The sequence below is a fragment of the Ochotona princeps genome, chromosome 2 (assembly GCF_030435755.1).
Source record: "Ochotona princeps isolate mOchPri1 chromosome 2, mOchPri1.hap1, whole genome shotgun sequence".
In the NCBI taxonomy this organism is placed as follows: Eukaryota; Metazoa; Chordata; class Mammalia; order Lagomorpha; family Ochotonidae; genus Ochotona; species Ochotona princeps.
Window position 1 is genome coordinate 18,399,603 of NC_080833.1, and position 18,267 is coordinate 18,417,869.

General features: G+C 48.3%; 1 protein-coding gene across 2 annotated transcripts; it reads left to right on the top strand.

The window, feature by feature from the left end:
- Positions 1–3,378: 3,378 nt before the first annotated feature.
- PDIK1L (PDLIM1 interacting kinase 1 like) lies at positions 3,379–15,357 on the top strand. 2 transcript variants are annotated; one of them, XM_058677206.1, is made up of 3 exons: positions 3,379–3,564; positions 6,318–6,619; positions 13,244–15,357. In XM_058677206.1, the coding sequence occupies exons 2-3, from the start codon at positions 6,335–6,337 to the stop codon at positions 13,982–13,984; spliced, it is 1,026 nt and encodes a 341-aa protein (XP_058533189.1). In that variant the 5' UTR covers positions 3,379–3,564; positions 6,318–6,334; the 3' UTR covers positions 13,985–15,357. The 2 variants fall into 2 exon arrangements, with proteins under 2 accessions (XP_058533189.1, XP_004592286.1); XM_004592229.4 differs by lacking the exon at positions 3,379–3,564 and adding an exon at positions 3,833–3,983.
- Positions 15,358–18,267: the final 2,910 nt, after the last annotated feature.

The window sequence follows — 18,267 nt, forward strand, 5'->3', positions numbered from 1 at the left end:
CCACCTGAGCCCCTGAGGAGGCCCAGCTCTGACACATGCACCCCACAGTCAGATCCTGCCACTCTCCCCATGGTTGAGCTTCTCAGTCCAACAGTTTAGCTGGGGGGACCCTCAAATAAATCTCATCTGAGGTGATCCCAGACCTGACTCCCATGCGTGCCCACCAGTATAGGGTCTGGCTCATTCTGTCACCCACATTGGCCTACACACATACTAGTAGTTGCAATTACTAGGTCAGATCTATCTCCAGCCCCATCTCTTGTGCAAACCAATGGGTGCTGTGGCCCAGCCCGTCCCCACCCATCACACATTTAGCCCTCACATACACCATTGGGAGTTGCAGCCCAGTCAGAGTGATCCACAATAACACCACTGAACCAGTCCCTAGCCATGGTTCCTGTGCCTGCCAGCATGTGCAATGGGTTGGTCCAGTCTGTCCCCCAACCCATTCAGCTCTTGTACACACCACTGGGTGTTGAAGCCTAATTCAACCCAACTGACTCCACCATCCAGCCTACACTTGTGCCAGTGGGTACCACCACCTCTCTAGCCAGGCTCACCCCCAGCCCTGATTCTCATGCTCACCCATGGGTGCTATATCCCATCGAAGGTATACCCACAGTTTCCCCTCTGGACCCACTCCCTGCCCCGGATCTTGCACTCTCCAGGTGGTTCTGTAGTCTAGCATGACAGGGCATGCCCTCAGTCCTAGCATTTGCCAGCTGACACTGGGGCAAAGCTCAACCAACCTGCGCTTACTTTGGCTCATGCCTGCACCAGTGGATAGTCAGTTAGACCAGCCTAGCCCTCTCCCTAACCCAGTTCACCTGGTTGGCGTTCCAAGCTCCTGGCTCCAGCCCAGTCCCACCCATCGTGTGCATCTTGGGAAAAGCCAGTTGATGGGATCCCTGTCTCAAATACCAAACAATTAAAAAAAACACCACCACCAGTATCACTAATGATAAGGCTAGTGAGTGTGACTGAGGGAAGGGGAGTCAAAAACCTACAAATCCACTTAACGAGACTTTCTCTCTAGAATCATGTCACCAATCTGGTATGCACATGGTTCACTTACCTCCCTTATTATACATCTACTTATTTGAAAGTAACAGAAGAGAGGGAAACCCGGATGAAGCTCCTGGCTTCGGCCGGCCCAGCCTTGGCCTTTGCAGATACTGGAGGTGTGAGCCAGTGGATGAAGCTCTCTTTCTAACTCTGCTTTCAAATAATATTTTTTACCTTTTACCTCCCCCTTTGCCCCAGATATAGGAAAAAAAAACCGTGGAAATTATAGTCTTACCACTTTCCTGTAGCCCTTGAACCTTTTTGCCCTAATTAACTATGTAAAGATTGTAAAAAACAAAAAAAAATTTAAATAGGAAAAAAAGTTTTTAACATATACGGAGTGCCTTTTTTAAAAAATCTTTTATTTGAAACACAGAGTTACACAGAGAGGAGAAACAGAGAGAATTTTCTATCCACTGGCTCACTTCCAAAACGGCCACAGTGGACAGAGATGGGCCAGTCCAGAAGCCAGGAGCCAGGAGCTTCTTCCAGGTCTCCCACACGGGTGCAGTGGCTCAAGCACTTGGGCCATCCCCCACTGCTCTCCCAGGCACATTAGCGGGTACCCGGATCAAAAGTAGAGCAGCCTGGACTCAAACCATCATCCCTATGGGATATCAGAAGTGCAAGCGAGGTTTAGCACTGTCAGCCCAGCCCCATGAAGTGCCTTTTTTTAACTGAACTTTGATAATCATGCAAAACATTGGCAATGTCCCCAAACAGTAACTATGTAAGCAAGTACATTCATGGGAGTCTCAGGATTTATTCTTCCAGATCACCTTTTTTATTTAATAAGTGATTTACTCATCTGAAAGGCAGAGACTCAGAGGGGATGAGTTCCCACCTGCTGGTTCATTCCCCAAATACCTACAACAGCCAGGACTGAGCCAGGCTGAAGCCAACATCCAGGGCCATGCGTGGCAGGGACTCAAGTACGTGAACTATAGAGTGCACACTGGCAGGAAGCTGGACTGGAAGTGAAGTGGGAACTCAAACTGGGTTCCAGTTCCAATTCTATTCCCGATTCTAGGGAATGTAACCCCAGAAGGCTGAGGGCAATGGCTCACATGATTGGATCTCTCCCGCCCGTGTGGGAGGCAGCCTGGCCCACACGTGGCAACAGTGAGCAGTGGGGCCAATGGCTCCAATTGGCTAATCCTCCCCTTGCAAACGCCAGCATTCCATATGGGAGGAATTGCCCCGGCAGCTCCACTTCCCATCTAGCTCCCTGCTTGTGGCCTGGGAAAGCAGTCGAGGACGGCCCAAAGCCTTGGGACCCTGCACCCTCGTGGGAGACCCAGAGGAGGCTCCTGATCCACGCAGCTATGGTCACTGCAGCCATCTAGGGAATGAACCAGCAGAAGGCCATTTACACAGAATCCTCCCACTTTTCTTTCCAGCTGGGAGGAACGAGTCTTACTGAGTACGTGAATACTCCCAGCCATGAAGACCGGTACTTAGCTGGCACAAAAGTCCGAGCCTAGGAGAGGGGGTTGTGCACACCAAAGCAGTGGGTATTCAATGCCAGTGACTTGGCCAGATGAGGCAAAAGTCTGTTTCCCCACGTGCAAGAACAAAGTTAGTAAAAAGCCCCCGCCTGTGCGTCCCTGCGGCTCCGCTAGCCTGTAATTGCACCTGCGAAAGTACTTGGGCTTCCGTCCTTATGAAACCAGGATGAAGTCGGCTGACTGTCTCCTAACCCAGTCCTCACTATGAGATCCACTTGGGGAGGGTACCAATGCATGAAAGACATGTATGTGGTGTGTGCGTAACTGGTTTTCAAAGAATCTTCAAACGGAAAAAGCCCTAACCCAGTGCCATTCTCAGCAGAAGGCCCGTTAGGGAAAGCGGGCAACCGAGCTGGGCAGGTGCTCTGAGTGCAGAAGAAGTAGCCAGCACTTTGCTTCCCGTAAGACACGGCAGGTGCAGATGGGATAAGAGGTGTCCGGAGGGCGCCTGCGGCTCCGTACTAAAGGCCGAACTGAGTGACAGCCGCAGGGCATCCCACCCACTCCGGAGACCGCTCCATCTGAAAGAGAACTGGCAGGCTCCACAGTCAATCCCGGTCCGGTTGGCTAGGTCGGCGAACTGTCCCCCGCGCGCCCTCCTGCCGGGACTCCGGCCCTCTCCACCAGAGAGCGCCAGGGCCCCGCAATCAGGTGTGGACGCCGCAGGCCCCGACTCCCCGCCGCCCGAGAACAATGAGGCGCCGGCGTCTTTAAGGGAGATACCACCGCGCGGCGGGGCAGGGGACAGCGTCTTCCCAGATGGTCGCATCGCCGCCCGGGCTACCGCAGCACCGGGCAACAGGGCTCAGTTACTCGGACAAAAGGGGGCAGCCTCGCTCCCGGCGGGGCGGACGCCAAGGCCTCCGCGTCTAAGTCGCGCCTCTCCCGCAGCCGAGCTCCGCGTCCCGCAGGCATCCCCGGCCCCGCGTCCAAGAAGATGCTTCAGGCGTCCGTCCCCAGCGACCCCCACACACCAGCATCCCACGGCTCGGTAGGACTGTGGGGAGGGAGGCCGCAGCCGGCCGTGCGCGCACCACCGGGCCCGGACCTACGGCTTCGAGCCCCACCGAGGGCGGAGGCCCCACTCCCGAGCCCGGCCACCCCTGCGGAGAGGCGCGCCAGTGGTGCGCTCTGCAGAGCGCGCGGCTCCCGCACCCGGGGTTCCGCGGCGGCTGCAGCGGCGAGGCGCGGAGGGCGCGAGGCGGGGAGGGCGCGCGCCCCGGTTCGCGCTACGGAAAGCCGGAGGGGGGCGGCGCCGGGGCGGGACCGGCGCCGGGGGTGTGTCCGCGCAGCGCGGGGGCGCGCGGCGCCCTCTGACTGGAGGCCGCGGCGGCGGAGGCGCGAGCTGCCCGATAATGGCGGCCTGCAGAGCCCGCGAGAGGGAGAAGCAGCGGCGGTGGCTGCCCTGAGGTAAAGCTGGCTCTGCGGCATGGCCCAGAGGCCCGGCTGCATCGCCGCACGGCCCTGCCGGGGCCTCCCGCCGCCGGAGACCTGGCGCAGACCTGTCAGCCGAGTTCGGCCATGCAAGGCCCGTGCGCTCAGGCCGGCGGCCCCAGCTGCGGCCTCCTTCCTCCTCTCCCCGCCAGGGCCTCCACCCAAGCCTTCAGTCCCGGGCAGTCGAGGCGGTGGCAGTGCCGGTTCCTCGGGGAGGGGCAGGGTCTCTGGAGGAGCCCCCTCGGGCCTTCCTCAGGAGGTGGCCGCGGAAGGGGAGGGCCAGATAACCTGGCCAATGAGCACGGCCTGAAGGGGCTGCGTTGGGCAACACCTCTGGCTCCGAGTGGCCCTTCCCGGGCCCTTGCAGGTGCACGGCCGGGGCGGCGGGCGCGCGGGCCGGGGAGAGGCCGGTCCCCGGGCGCTTGGGGCCGCTCGGGGCGCATCACCGTGGAGTCCGGGGAGCGGGGCAGCCTAGAGCTTTCCGAAGCTGCCTCCCTCCTCCTGGCCCGGACAGGCGCCCTTTCCACTGGGGAGTCTATCGACTGTGGAAAGGGTGCGTGGGCCGGGGGGAGTGGCGGGCGGCCCCCACAGAGGGCAGGGAAGGCTGGGCGCGGGGGCCCGGGGTTGCGCTCAGGACCTGGAGCGGGTTTGGAAGGGCATCTGGCCAGGGGAGAAGCGGGACCTCCAGCAATCTCAGAAGCCGCTGTCCGTGATTCCGTCCATCCTAGGCCCCAAAGCGGCAGTTCCCCACGGCTCCGGTTGGAGGGCCGGCACCTTTTTGTTTCCGTGTGGACACAGGCAGCCATGTGGTCTCACTTGGTGACAGCCTAAATAGCAGAATGCGTTCTTGAGCCTCGTTAGGATCCAGACACTTCTTGCAGCGTGAGAAGGCAGCCTTGGCGCCTTCTCTCTCCAGCACGTGAATACGAATGGAGGGGCCATCGCTCCCGCCTTTACGTCACTTTATCGAGTTGAATTCCCAAAAACTCCTTCAGAGGGCCCGCTTGGTATTATAGGGATATTTTTTGTGGACGAAATGACCTTGAGCTAGGGGCGCGCTGGTATTCCCTTTCGGAGTGCGAAGTCTGACTACCCCTCATCCCAAACCAGCTGCCTGCTAACGCACTTGGAAAGGCAGTGCATGGTGGCCCAAATAATTGGCCACCTAACACTCACGTGGGAGACCGAGAAAGGGGTCCAGGCTGACCCAGCTCGGAACAGTGCACGCATTTGGGGAGTGAACCAGCTAATGGGTGATCTGGTCCTCTCTGTCATTCTGCCTTTCAATAAAGTAAATCAAAACAAAACAAAAAGAACTAAATATTGTTAACAAAAAGTACCTGTGTTTTAAGCAGCTTACTGTGTTTGTAAAGGAACTTTTTCACTTATTTAGTAAGATAACAATAGCAAGCAGAATTAACATGAACATACATGCCTTAGCCGTTTCTTGCAAATAAAAACTTTTTTTTTAAAGCAGTTACAGAAAAAAGGAGAAACAGGAGGATCTTCCCTCTTCTGGTTCACTTCCCAAAGGCCACAATGGCCAAAGTCGATCTGATTCGAAGCCAGGAGCTGCTTCAGGGTCTCCCCCAGCCTCCGCCGCTTTCCTGGGCCTTAGGAAACTGGGAACTGGGAGGGAAGTGGAGCAGCCACTGCGTGGGTGCAGGTGCGCCAGGTGAAGGACAGCCCATGGCGCAGGGCCCAGCCTCTTAAATCATAAAACCATTTAAGCATTTTATGTTCTGATTGGTTCACTCTCAATCCTTGAGCAAAAGCCAAGTGTTTGTATTTCTGTGAGGATTTTGTGCTTTTTTTTTTTTACGTCTTTTATGTAAATTAGGCTTAAGGAGCTAGAATTTTGCTTCCTTGGGTGTTTTCCAGGCTCAATAAATAAGAATACCAAACTCTGGAATTTATTTTTAACCATAATGTTTCAAAGAAACTCCTAAAAGCATCAGTGTCGCAGTGCTTAAAGTCGTGGCCGTTTGAGCGGGTTAGCCTGGTTTCAAGTTGGCCGTTCCTAGTCGTCCAACCTTGTGCATGTCTCCCCGTACTTAGTTCACTCAGCTCTAAAATGAACAAGCCAGGGTGAGAAGCAAGTGATTTTAATATTAGAAAGTGCTTCTAACAGTTCTTACTACCAGTAAGTACAGTATGATTGTTAGTAGAATTATTGTTATATTTGCCCAAGGTATAGTAAATATCATTCAAGCAGCACACACAGTGAGACAGACGATAACTAAATCCCCTTCCCCCCTAAAAATAGAAGCTAGTTGATTTACATCACTTTGCCTTTTTTTTTTCTTCCAGAAACCTCGACCTCGAAGATGGTGAGTAGCCAGCCAAAGTACGATCTAATACGGGAGGTCGGCCGAGGCAGTTACGGGGTGGTGTACGAGGCGGTCATCAGGAAGACCTCTGCTCGGGTGGCCGTGAAGAAGATTAGATGCCACGCACCTGAAAACGTGGAACTGGCACTTCGGGAGTTCTGGGCGCTCAGCAGTATTAAGAGCCAGCACCCCAATGTGATCCACCTGGAGGAGTGCATCCTACAGAAAGATGGGATGGTGCAGAAGATGTCCCACGGCTCGAACTCTTCCCTTTACCTACAGGTACGTGTCCCTGACGGGGAAGTAGAAGCGATGTTGGACACACAGAATGACATGAGTCACGGGGAAGGGGAAAGCAGGGGTCAGAACGTCTCCCTCTCAGCACACAGGTTTGATGGCTCAGAGGAGATGAGGGTCTGCCAGCGCTGGACTAGATGTTTGCTTAAAACAATGTTTTATTTAATCGTGTGATGCACAAACCTAAAAATAGTGCTGGCCACCTGTTGTGCCTGGGAACTGGAGAGTCTCCACAGAAATGAGGCAAGGTAGGGCCCAGGGACGTGCCCGGGACTGGAGTCTCAGGTCTACTTGGATATCATTTGTTTGGGAACTGAAGATAGAACAGAAGGAAAAACTCCACAATCCATAGCTGTATCCAGGGGTAATTAAACATCTCTTGCATAAATCAACAGTTTGAACATAAACTTTGGCTGTTTTAGAGGATTATGTGGCTCCTTAACTAATTAAGAATCCATTCCTGTTCATTTGGATGACCCACGATGAGCACCTGTGTGTGTTAACATGGGGTCTGTCCGCACCTGGGCCTGTGCTCTGTGCTGTCTTCATGGCAGTGCTGGAAGACGATCCTGTGAGGAAAACTCTGGTGTCTCCACGATGAGTCAGGAACCCAAGACCTGGGACAGAGACGCACCAGAGTCACAGAGCCTGCGGGGTCTGAACCCAAGGACCTCCAGCAGTTAAAGCCTTTGCTGTCCTGACTCCCTGATTACTCTTCTGTGGACCCAGGGAGGACATGTGGGAGACACAAACCAAAATCCCCACTAGCTCTTTTTCAGTGTGTAGAAACGATACTGAAAACATGGTTAGTGAGGGGCTGGTGTTGTGCAGTGGATTAAGGCTCTGCTTGGAGTGCCGGGCTAGAGCGCTGGTTGGAGTCTAGAAGACTCTCCTTTGGATCTAGCTTCCTGTTAGTGCACCCTGGGAACCGTCAGAGGATGGTCCAAGTGCTTACACCTCTGCCGCCCATGGGACCCACATGGAGGTCCGTGCTCCTGGCTATGGCCTGGCACAGGCCTGGCTGTTGTAAGCATTGGGGTTTAGCCAGCAGATGAAATATCTGTTTCTTTGTCTCTTTCTGCCTTCCAGCTAGATCAAAGTAAATAAACACTGAAATATATATATATATATATATATATCTGTGTATATGTATGTGTGTGTATAATAAACATAGCTAGTTAGTCCATGGATATAGCTGTTCTTGGTGAAGCACATAAGTTTCCTTGTATCTCTAAATTCAGAATTAAAACAGACTTTATCGTTAAACAAAATGAAAGGTTTTAGAGTAGGAATAACAAAGAAAAAAGATGATATAAGAAACCTGCAAGTTGGGCCCGAGGCAGTGGCCTAGCAGCTAAAGTCCTTGCCTTGTGTGCACCAGAATCCCATATGGGCACCAGTTCTAATCCCGGCAGCTCACTTCCCATCCAGCTGTCTGCTTGTGGCCTGAGAAAGCAGTTGAGGATGGCCCAAAGCCTTGGGACCCTGCACTCACGTGGGAGACCTGGAAGAGCTCTGGGCTCCTGGCTTCGAATCAGCTCAGCACCGCCCATTGCGGTCACTTGGGGAATGAATCATTGGACAGAAGAACTTCCCCTCTGTCTCTCCTCCTCTCTGTATATCTGACTTTGCAGTAAAAATAAATAAATCTTAAACTTGTAGGTTTCTTTTTTTTTTTTTTTCACAGCCAGTATTGTGGCATAGAAGGTTATGCTGCTGCTTGAAGCTCCAGTGGCTCATCTGGGTGCTGGTTTGAGTCTCCACTGCTCTACTTTCAATCTAGCTCTCTGCAAATGCGCCTGGGGAAGCAGCAGAGGCTGGCCCCGGTCCTTGGGACCCTGTACCCACATGGGAGACCCCAAAGAAGCTGCCAGCTCTCAGCTTTGGATCAGTCCAGCTCTGGCCATTGTGGCCAATCGGGGAGTGAGCCAACAGATAGAGAAACTCTCTGTCTCCTGTATGTGTTAACTCTGACTTTCAAATAAATAAACAAATCTTTATAGAAAAAATTTGCATGTTTCATTGTATGATGACAACCTGAATCCATAACTTAGCTCTGCGTGCGCTGTTTGCTGTCTTACAACAGGGACTGTCAAGAACATTAAGCCTATATTTATTTTATTTACTTTTTAAAAAGTATACATTTATTTTTATTGCAAAGACAGATATGCAGAGAGGAGGAGAGACAGAGAGGAATATCTTCATCCGATGATTCACTCCCCAAGTGACCGCAATGGCCAGAGCTGTGCTGATCTGAAGCCAGGAGCCAGGAGCCTCTTCTAGGTCTCCCACATGGGTGCAGGGTCCCAAGGCTTTGGGCCGTCCTCTACTGCTTTCCCAGACCACAAGCAGGGAGCTGGATGGGAAGTGAGCTGCGGGGATTAGAACCGGCGCCCATATGGGATCCTGGTGCATGCAAGGCGAGGATTTTGACCATGAGGCCACCGTGCCAGGCCTTTATTTACTTTTGTAAAAGTGCTTATTTTGTAAGTTGCCTTGCTTGAGAAACATTGAAATTCTTTTTCCCACATTTCCTCTAGAGGGATAAACTTTTGCTGAACTTGCAGGCTGAGATGCATCCGGTCTTTTGTGCCAGCAGAGCAGACATTTGCACATATAGCTCAGGGCTGACTGTAGACCTAGCAGCCATTGTCGTAACTGGGCACTAGCTGATCCTTTACAGTTTTAAGAGGTAACTGACTCTGGGAATTTTGCATATAAGACATTTTTTCTAAAATAAATTCCACTTTTAATTTTGAAAGACAGAATTACACAGAGAGAGGATTAGAATCTTCTATTTCTTGGTTTACTCCTTTAATGTCCACAGTGGGCTGGGCCGGACCAGAGCCAGGAACCCAGAGCTTCATCTGTGTCTCCCATGTAAGAGCTGGGGCCCAAGTACTTAGGCCAGCTTCTGCTGCCTTCCCATGTATATTAGCAAGGAGCTGAATTGGTAGTGAGAACAACTGGGACTCAAACTGGCACCCACATGGGTTTTTGACATCTCAGGCAGAGGCTTACCTTGCTATACCACAATGCCGGTTCCTAAAACACTTTCTTTTAAGATTTATTTATTTTGATTGGGAAGGTAGATTTACAAAGAAAAGAACAGAGAGAAAAATCTTCCACCCACTCGCTGATTCACAACCCAAATGGTCACAGTGGCCGGAGCTGAGCTGATCCAAAGCCAGGAACCTGGAGCTTCTTTAGGGTCTCCCATACGGGTGCAGGGTCCCAAGGGTTTGGGCCGTCCTCCGCTGCTTTCCCAGGCCCCAAGCAGGGAGCTCGGTGGGAAGTGGAGCAGCGAAGCTGGTGCCTCTTGAGCCTTGGCGCCAGCCCCTAAAACACTTTTTTAAAGCCTGATGAAACCATGTGTGAGGAGGGATAGGCATTTGACAGAGCTATTAGCCATCACTGTTAACTTGCCAGGGTGATCATGAACAAAAACTGGCTGGTGCAGTGGCTAGTCCTCCACCCGTGGTGCTGATTCTAGTCCCGGCTATTGCACTTCAAGTCCAGCTCCTTGCTTGTGGCCTGGAAAAGCAGGGAAGGACAGCCCAGATCCTTGGGCTTCTGCACCCAGGTGGGAGACCTGGAAGAATCTCTGGCTTCCGAATTTAGACCAGCCTATCTGTTGCCATTTTGGCCATTTTGGCCATTTGGAGAGTGACACAGTGGAAAGAAGATCTCTCGATCTCTCTCTCTCTGTTTCTTTCTCTCTCTCTCTCTCTCTCTCACACACACACTCTCTCTGTCTCTCTCTCTCTGTAACTCTTAAGTGAAAAATAAATAAATCTTTTAAAAAGAAAATAGAAGAAGAAAGCTGGAATCCAGAGCAGAGCAGAACTCAAACCTAGGCCCTGTGCCATGGGATGCAGCTGGCCCTAGCTGCGCGTTAACCACCAGGCCCAATGTGTGTCAAGCCTGTACAACATGAGTCATGATCTCAGCCCTCCAGCGGAGCTGTCAGAGCAGAGATAACGTGCAGCTGCTGCTCAGCCCTTGAGGAGTAGTCAGGGATTGATGCCAGTGTTCAGATTGTCTTATGTGTGGACTTAGTTGACTTTCATCAATACACTGACCAAGCACCTTCTCTCTTAAGTTGACATCTCGTACAAGCAACAGGTATTTACAGCTGCTCAAGACAGACTGTGACCAGAGACCCTGTGTGTGTTCGTCTCCATTCTGTGAACAAATCTTAATTTTCTTCTATGTTGTCCTGGGAGTTACTTAATCAGTTCCTGGGAGCTAAAAGCCTCACCTAGAGGGAAAACAGAGAAGTATTCACAGGTGGCACAATGTCATGCATAAAGGTTAATGGCCAGTCTGCGTCATAGGTGAGAAGTAAAGGATGGTGTAGGAACATATAAAAAGAAACCCAATAAAATATAACACTAGGCTCATGTTCTGTTATTGAGTGATTGGAAATACAGAGTGATACAGAGACAGATCTTCCCACCGATGATTTATTCCCCAAATGGCCACAACAGCCAGGGATAAGCCAAGCTAAACATTAAGAACTTAGAATTCTCACTTTTTAATTTTAAATTGTATCTATTTGAAAAGCAGAGTTACAGACAGAGAGAATGAGAGAATCTTGTACTTGCTGGTTCTGCCTGGGTGTCAGGAACCTGAGCGCCTAGGCCATCCTCCTCTTGTTCCCTAGCCACAGGAGCAGGCAGCTAGAGCAGAGGTAGAACAGCCAGGACTAGAACCAGCGCTCCCAACATGGAGTGCTAGCATAACAAGTGGTGGCTTCACCGGCTGTGTCCCAGTGCCAGCCCCAGTACTGGAATTTCAGAGTTAACTGGGGTCGGCATCGCGGCACATCAGGCGAAGCTGCTGCCTGAGACATCCACATTACAGTGCTTAGTTCAAATCCCGACCACTCCATATTTGCTGACTACATGCCCAGGAGGCAGCAAATGAGGGTCCAAGTATTTGGGTTCCTGCCGCTAACACAGGAGAGCCAGATAAAATCCCTGCCCTTGGCATGGGCGTTTGGGCAGTGAATCAGTAGATGGAAAATTCTGTGTGTGTGTGTGTGTGTGTGTGTGTCTGTCTTTCTCACTCTGCCTTTCTTTTTTTTTTTTTTTCTTAAGATTTCTTTTATTTTTATTACAAAGGCAGATACACTGAGAGGAGGAGAGACAGAGAGGAAGTGGAGCTGCCGGGATTAGAACCAGCGGCCATATGGGATCAAGGCGAGGACCTTAGCCACTAGGCCACGCCGCCAAGCCCTCACTCTGCCTTTCAAATGAATGTTTTAAAAAAAATTTTTTTTAACTAAAATTTGTAGAGAGACGAGGCAGTAGCTAGGTCAGTGAGTGAGGAAAACTTCCCAACCGTGAAGACCTGGATACACAAAGTCTTGAAGCGAAAAACGAAAAGCGTTTTAGGGGTTGAAAGAAAATAGCGAGTGCAGGGAGAGTTGATTTAGATGCAGCCGGAAGAATCAGTGGGTGTCAGAGCACACAGGTCTGGCCCTGGGTGAAGAGCTTGGGTTGTACCCCAAGGAGCAGTAGCAGACATGATGAGAGGCCATGCTCCTAGCTACAGCCCCCACTCTCACCCCCCAGAAAGCAAGAGGAAGTACCAGGAGATTTAAACAGGAAATTATCAAATCAATCACTCTTCAGCAACACTCCAGGTTTCTTTCTCTTTCTTTCTTTTTTTCCTATTCAATTTAAATAAAATACCACACAACAGATACTTTTAAAGCACGATCCACCCGTATTTTAATGTTTTCATGAATTGTGATAAGAATTTTGTTCTGTTGACTTGTGTGCATATAGTTGGACAGTTTCCAAATAAAGCTAGTTATGGAGAGAAAGAGAAAGATCCTTCATCCACTGGTTCACTCGCCAAATGCGCCCACAGACCGTCTGGGCCAGGCTCAAGCCAGGAACTCCTTCTGCGTCTCCCACATGGATGCAGGGATCCAGGCAGTTGGGCCATCTTCTACTGCTTTTGCAAGTGCATTAGCTAGATCCAAGTGGAGCAGTTAGGACTGGAACCAGTGCTCTTATAGCATGCTGGTATAACCCACCAGGCCGCAGTGGCAGCCTCACAAATTAAGCAGTTTTTAAAAAGATTTATTTATTTGAAAGGCAGAGACAGAGAGAGAGGCAGATCTTCCATCTACTGGTTCACTCCTCAAATGGCCTCAGTGCCCAGAGCAGGACTGGTATGAAGCTAGAAGCCAGGATCTTCTGGGTCTGCCATGTGGGTGCAGGGTCCCAAGGCTTTAGGCTGTCCTCAACTGCTTTCCCAGGCCACAAGCAGAGAGCTGGATGGGAAGTGGAGCAGCCGGGACACGAACCATGCCCATATGGGATCCCAGCACTGTAGGGAGAGGCTGGTACACATTATACCACAGCACTAGTCCCTAAAGCTATTTTTAAGTAAAATTTAACCCTGGGCTTATTCATTAGGTATGAGGTAACAGTTTAAAATTAAAATGCACGTCTAATAGCACCAGATAACGTATTCCTGGAGTTCCCACTTAAAACTGGAGACAGACTTAACCTTTGATCAGTTACTCTTCTTCTGTAACTAAACTGGGTAACTGGTGCGGTTGATTGTCATCTTTTTTTTCCCCTCTTGTAGCTTGTAGAGACTTCATTAAAAGGAGAGATTGCCTTTGATCCCAGAAGCGCCTATTATTTGTGGTTTGTGATGGATTTTTGTGACGGAGGAGATATGAACGAATATCTTTTGTCCAGGAAACCCAATCGTAAAACTAACACCAGCTTCATGCTTCAGCTGAGCAGTGCCCTGGCTTTCTTGCATAAAAACCAGATCATCCACCGAGATCTTAAGCCAGATAACATCCTAATTTCTCAGAGCAGGTTGGATACCAGTGACCTGGAACCCACACTCAAAGTGGCTGATTTTGGTCTGAGTAAAGTGTGTTCTGCCTCTGGGCAAAACCCAGAAGAACCCGTCAGCGTAAACAAGTGTTTCCTTTCCACAGCCTGTGGGACGGATTTCTACATGGCCCCCGAGGTGTGGGAAGGACATTACACAGCGAAGGCCGACATCTTTGCCCTGGGCATCATCATCTGGGCCATGTTGGAAAGGATCACATTCATAGACACAGAGACGAAGAAAGAACTCCTGGGGAGTTACGTGAAACAAGGGACCGAGATCGTGCCAGTTGGGGAGGCGCTGCTGGAGAACCCCAAAATGGAACTTCTGATTCCCGTGAAGAAGAAGTCCATGAATGGGCGAATGAAGCAACTCATTAAGGAAATGCTGGCTGCAAACCCTCAGGATCGTCCCGACGCTTTTGAACTAGAACTCAGATTAGTACAAATTGCATTCAAAGATAGCAGCTGGGAAACGTGACATAGTGTTTGCCAGTATCTCGGATGGTGCGTTGCTTCTGTTCTAACAGTGATTCAACATTATGTGGCTGGAAAAAAAAAAAGAATACAAAAAGCTGAACTCCACCATTTAAGGGTTTAGGTTTTATTGTGAGGTGTTTTGTTTTTTGTTTTGTTTTCCTTTTTTTTTTCCCCTCATTTTTCTTAAATCCAAGCTGGCCGTTTTATGAATGTTTTAAATGTGTATCACCAATGTGAGTGTAATTCTCTTTTAAATGGTCATTGGTAGACATTTGGCAGGAAATTGTCTTAAGAGCCAAGAAGAGAAGAGTCCAGTTTCCTGGAAACCATGTCTCTAACTGTTTTAGACATTCCTCATCAGTGTTAGGAATCTCCACGGAGGAAGAGGCACGCATGCTGGTAATGCAGCCTTCGGAGCTTTGTAAAGGAAGCATATATGTATATATTTATGTATATGAGAGTATGTGAACGTGTGCATTTTGCATTCCATATGAGGAAAATGCCACTTCTGCTTAAATTATTTGATGTAGGTTTGGGTTTTTGAAGACCTGCTGGTGAAATCAGTCATGGAAAAATAAACAGAACTTCCCTCCCCATCCCTACCTCGTCAATTCCCTCTAATGAAATCATACTAAGGTTTGGGGTTTTTTTTAAAAAACATTATTATTTTTATACTATCACACAACTTCATTTTGGAGAGTCTAAAGCTTAACCCTGATTAAAGACAAAAGAAATTGAGCAGTTCAGGGCTACTGAGGCGTGTTTGAGCTCTCCGTGCCCAGTAGCTGCCCGAGCCCATTCGCCACACAGGCTTAGGTGGCAGGCTGGCCAGGACGGGGATGACTCAGTTGTATCTTCTCTCGGTAGCTGAGTGTTCCTGCGGCTAATAAAACCACTGCGCTGGGACATGTCTGCACTTGACGTCTGCAACCCACCACAAATCTGAATACGGGATTCTTCTGGTGTTTCAAAAAAAAAAAGTTTGAACAATCATAGATGTATGAACCTGATGTATTAATTTTTGGTCTCAAGACTTCTAATGCTCTATGTATGAAGTTGAAGAAACCGATTGAGCTCCATGGCCTGTCTCGATGTGGTCTCTTTAATCAAATTACCAGAGTTCCTCTTGTTTTGGCACTTAATGCTAGTTTTCTCTTGTCTACTTGGAGGCTAATGTGGCAATGATATGGTGGTTTTAAACGTTGATCAAGTGAGAGATGATACCTCTACAGTTTTGTAGATGGTTAAAATATTGTAGCATCAACTCTGTTTTCATGTATTTGGTACGCCTATGTCAAAAACAACAGACCACTATTCCTGTTGAAGTCAGTGTCATTTTAACTTTGTGTTTCCTGTAATTGCAGAGAGTTAAAATCTAAGGAAAAATTGCCTTCCTTACACAGAACATTAGCCATTAAGATCGAATAGACTTAACAGTATACCTAAGTTATTCTTTGTAAAGCACTAGGCCCTGGTCCAAAGTCAAAACAAACAGCGTTAGAAAAGTGAAAGTGTCAATAGTGTGTGTAATCACAGCTTTTCTTTTTCTTAACTTACGCAACTTCTAAAATATATCATTTCTCACACACACACACACACACTTAAAATGTATTCAAATGATAATAGAAGTTAAAACATCATAGAAATATCAGGGCATGTAGAATTTCTGACGACATGCTAACTTGATCTGGAAGCTTAAAAATCAGGCTGAGGGACTTTACTGAAAAGAATGGGAAAAGAAGAAATTTTAGCATCCCTTTAAAGCTGTTAAATGGAAGAATGTGTTTGAAAATTAGAGGTGGCAGTACACTGGAACCTCATGATCACTGGCCCTCAGATCCATCAGTCGACTTAACACGGACTGAGTTCCTGGGAGTGAAAAGGTGTCACGGTACCCGCTAAGGCACGGCCAGTGGTGCCAGAGCGTGCGTGGAGCCTCGCTTTCCCCAATAGGTAACTGTTGGTCCTGCTCCATTGAAAAGTGTTCACGATAATCATTTAATGGAAAGATTTTGCCTTTGAAATGGAATTATTTCTTTCATTTGAGGTAAGCGTGTGAGGGGATCAGGAGGTTTCTTCTGGAATTTTCTCAAGTCCTTGTATTCTGAAGTAGCCCATGAACCAAGCAAAATGATAGTAAAGTGTCTTCTTTCATTCAGACGTATTTATTAAGTACCTAATGTGAGCTCAGCACTAATGGTTAAGTTGATAAAACGGCAGCCTGTCCAACCAGGAATAAGAAATGGAAGATGCTTATCCGTAGATGGAAATTCCTGGATATTTGCTAGAGGAAAAATGAAAGCAAGAACTTGTGCACAGTGCCTTGTCCATAATAGGTACTCAATAAACAATTACTCCTCACAGAGTCTCTTGCCATGGTTTATAGTGTTTCATGAAATTTGTCTTAATGGGAAAAAAAAAAAAGACCAAATATTTCAAATATCTTATAGGCAGCTGTGGCCAGTTGAAATGTGGGGTTGTACAGTTAGTTTCTAGAATGTTATTTTGCACTAGTTGTCACTTAGATGGGGTTCCTGTAGATTTTTGGTGCTAAGGGATGCTTTGTCATTAAGATAAAGTGTTAACGTGTCTGATAAATAGCACACAGTTCTTTTCTGCTGGTCTGTTTATTTTTGTTGTTGTTGTTTTTCATTGTAAAAAAAAAATGTTATCAATCAAACTATTGTAGCAGCTACAAAAGAATTCACCAGCATGACAGAATGGTCAACAAAATGAGTCATCAGCACTTCAGAAATGAAAGCAAACTTTTGAAATTTTCTTTTCAAATTGTCAAATATATTTTATGAAGAATTTATAAAGGGGGGAAATGATTGTAATTTATTGTTCATGACAGGGTTTTTTTTTTTTTTTTTTTTTTAAATAAAGTGAGTTTCAACCAAAAAAAATGGGGGACCCTGAAAATTCTCCCTTGCTGTTTTGGTGGCTCTGTGGTTCTAGGGTAGTGTTTGATTTCATGAGCATAAAACAGAGGGTCTGAAATGTGAAACGAGGTGTTTCCACATTTACTATTAAATGATACTCAGCAAGATACAAGTTGCTGCTAAGAAAAAAGCATTTGAATTCTAGAATTTCCAGCATTGAAAGTTCTCGGGAATTGAACGTGTTCTGCTGTTTGCTCTGTGTATGAGAGCGGGAATGGCGTGAGGGGATTTGTTCTCCATTCTTCTGTTCCATTCGGCTCAGTGTACATCGTGGACTCTGCAAGATGCTGGAGAGGGTGCAGTTTTTCAGTTGATAGTATGAGACTGTTCATTGTTTCTCCTACAAAAAAAGACAGATGGCCAGCCTTTTTCTTTGCTTTTTGAAGAGGCTCGGTGGCCCAGGCAAAAGCAGAGGGGTGCCAGGGAGACAAAAGCACAATGTGGTCGGGGCAGCAAAGAGGGCATCGGAGTTGTGGCTACGCTGGTCGCTGCCACCTCCTTGTACTCCCTTTTTGGACAGGCAAATTTTTGCTTCCTACTTAAGGGATTTGTGAAAATTTGGGTTCGAAACTGTAGTAAATGTACTAGCAATTTTTGAAATCCTTTGATGTTTGCAAAGCAGGTTCACATGTTTTTTACACCTTTTCATAACCCATCTTTTATTTAGAAACAGAGTGTGATTTCTCAATGAAGACATTAGCGATAGTAACAGTAGCTACTGTGGGAACCATAGTGGCTCTACCTCAGGTTTTTAGCATCTAATCTCTGGCTCCAGTTGGAGGTTTCCCTGCCCACACGGTTTATCTTCCTCATTGAAGTAGCCCTGGGTTGTTTTGGTTTTTCTCTTTAAATTCAAATGTTGCTGTCTTAGCCGACCAATCATAGACAGCCTTGAAAATGCAGTGTAATAACAACAGTTGGCCTGTGGTTGGATGATTGCTCCTACCTACGGGGCGGGGCGCCAGTGAGGCAAAGTGCAACTTTTGAAGGCAGTACTTTCACCTTTGTGAGGAGTTTTCATTGGTTGGAAGAGAATTGAAAAAAAAAAGCTTTTGACTTCACTGTTTCATTTCCTTCTCAGCCTGGCATTTCAAGCTTAATGTGCTCCGTGCAGAGTTAGGCAACGTGATATTACCAAAGGTGTGGTGTGGGAACAGCCAGGCTTTGCTAGAGTGGATCTGTCTACATATATATTTTTAAAGATTTATTTATTTTTATTTGAAGAAGAAAGAGACCAAAATGTTGCATCTCTTGGTTCTCTTTGCAAACGGCTAAGACAGCCAGGGCGGGGCCAGGCTGGACCCAGGATCCTGGAACTTCATCCAGGTTTTCCACGTGGTTG

What these genes read in the sequence shown, in the direction of transcription:
- PDIK1L (XM_058677206.1), top strand. Translation starts at nt 6,335, where the DNA reads ATGGTGAGTAGCCAGCCAAAGTACGATCTAATACGGGAGGTCGGCCGA. An exon ending in ACTCTTCCCTTTACCTACAG is followed by an intron (nt 6,620 to 13,243) that starts GTACGTGTCCCT and finishes CCCCTCTTGTAG; the next exon opens with CTTGTAGAGACTTCATTAAA.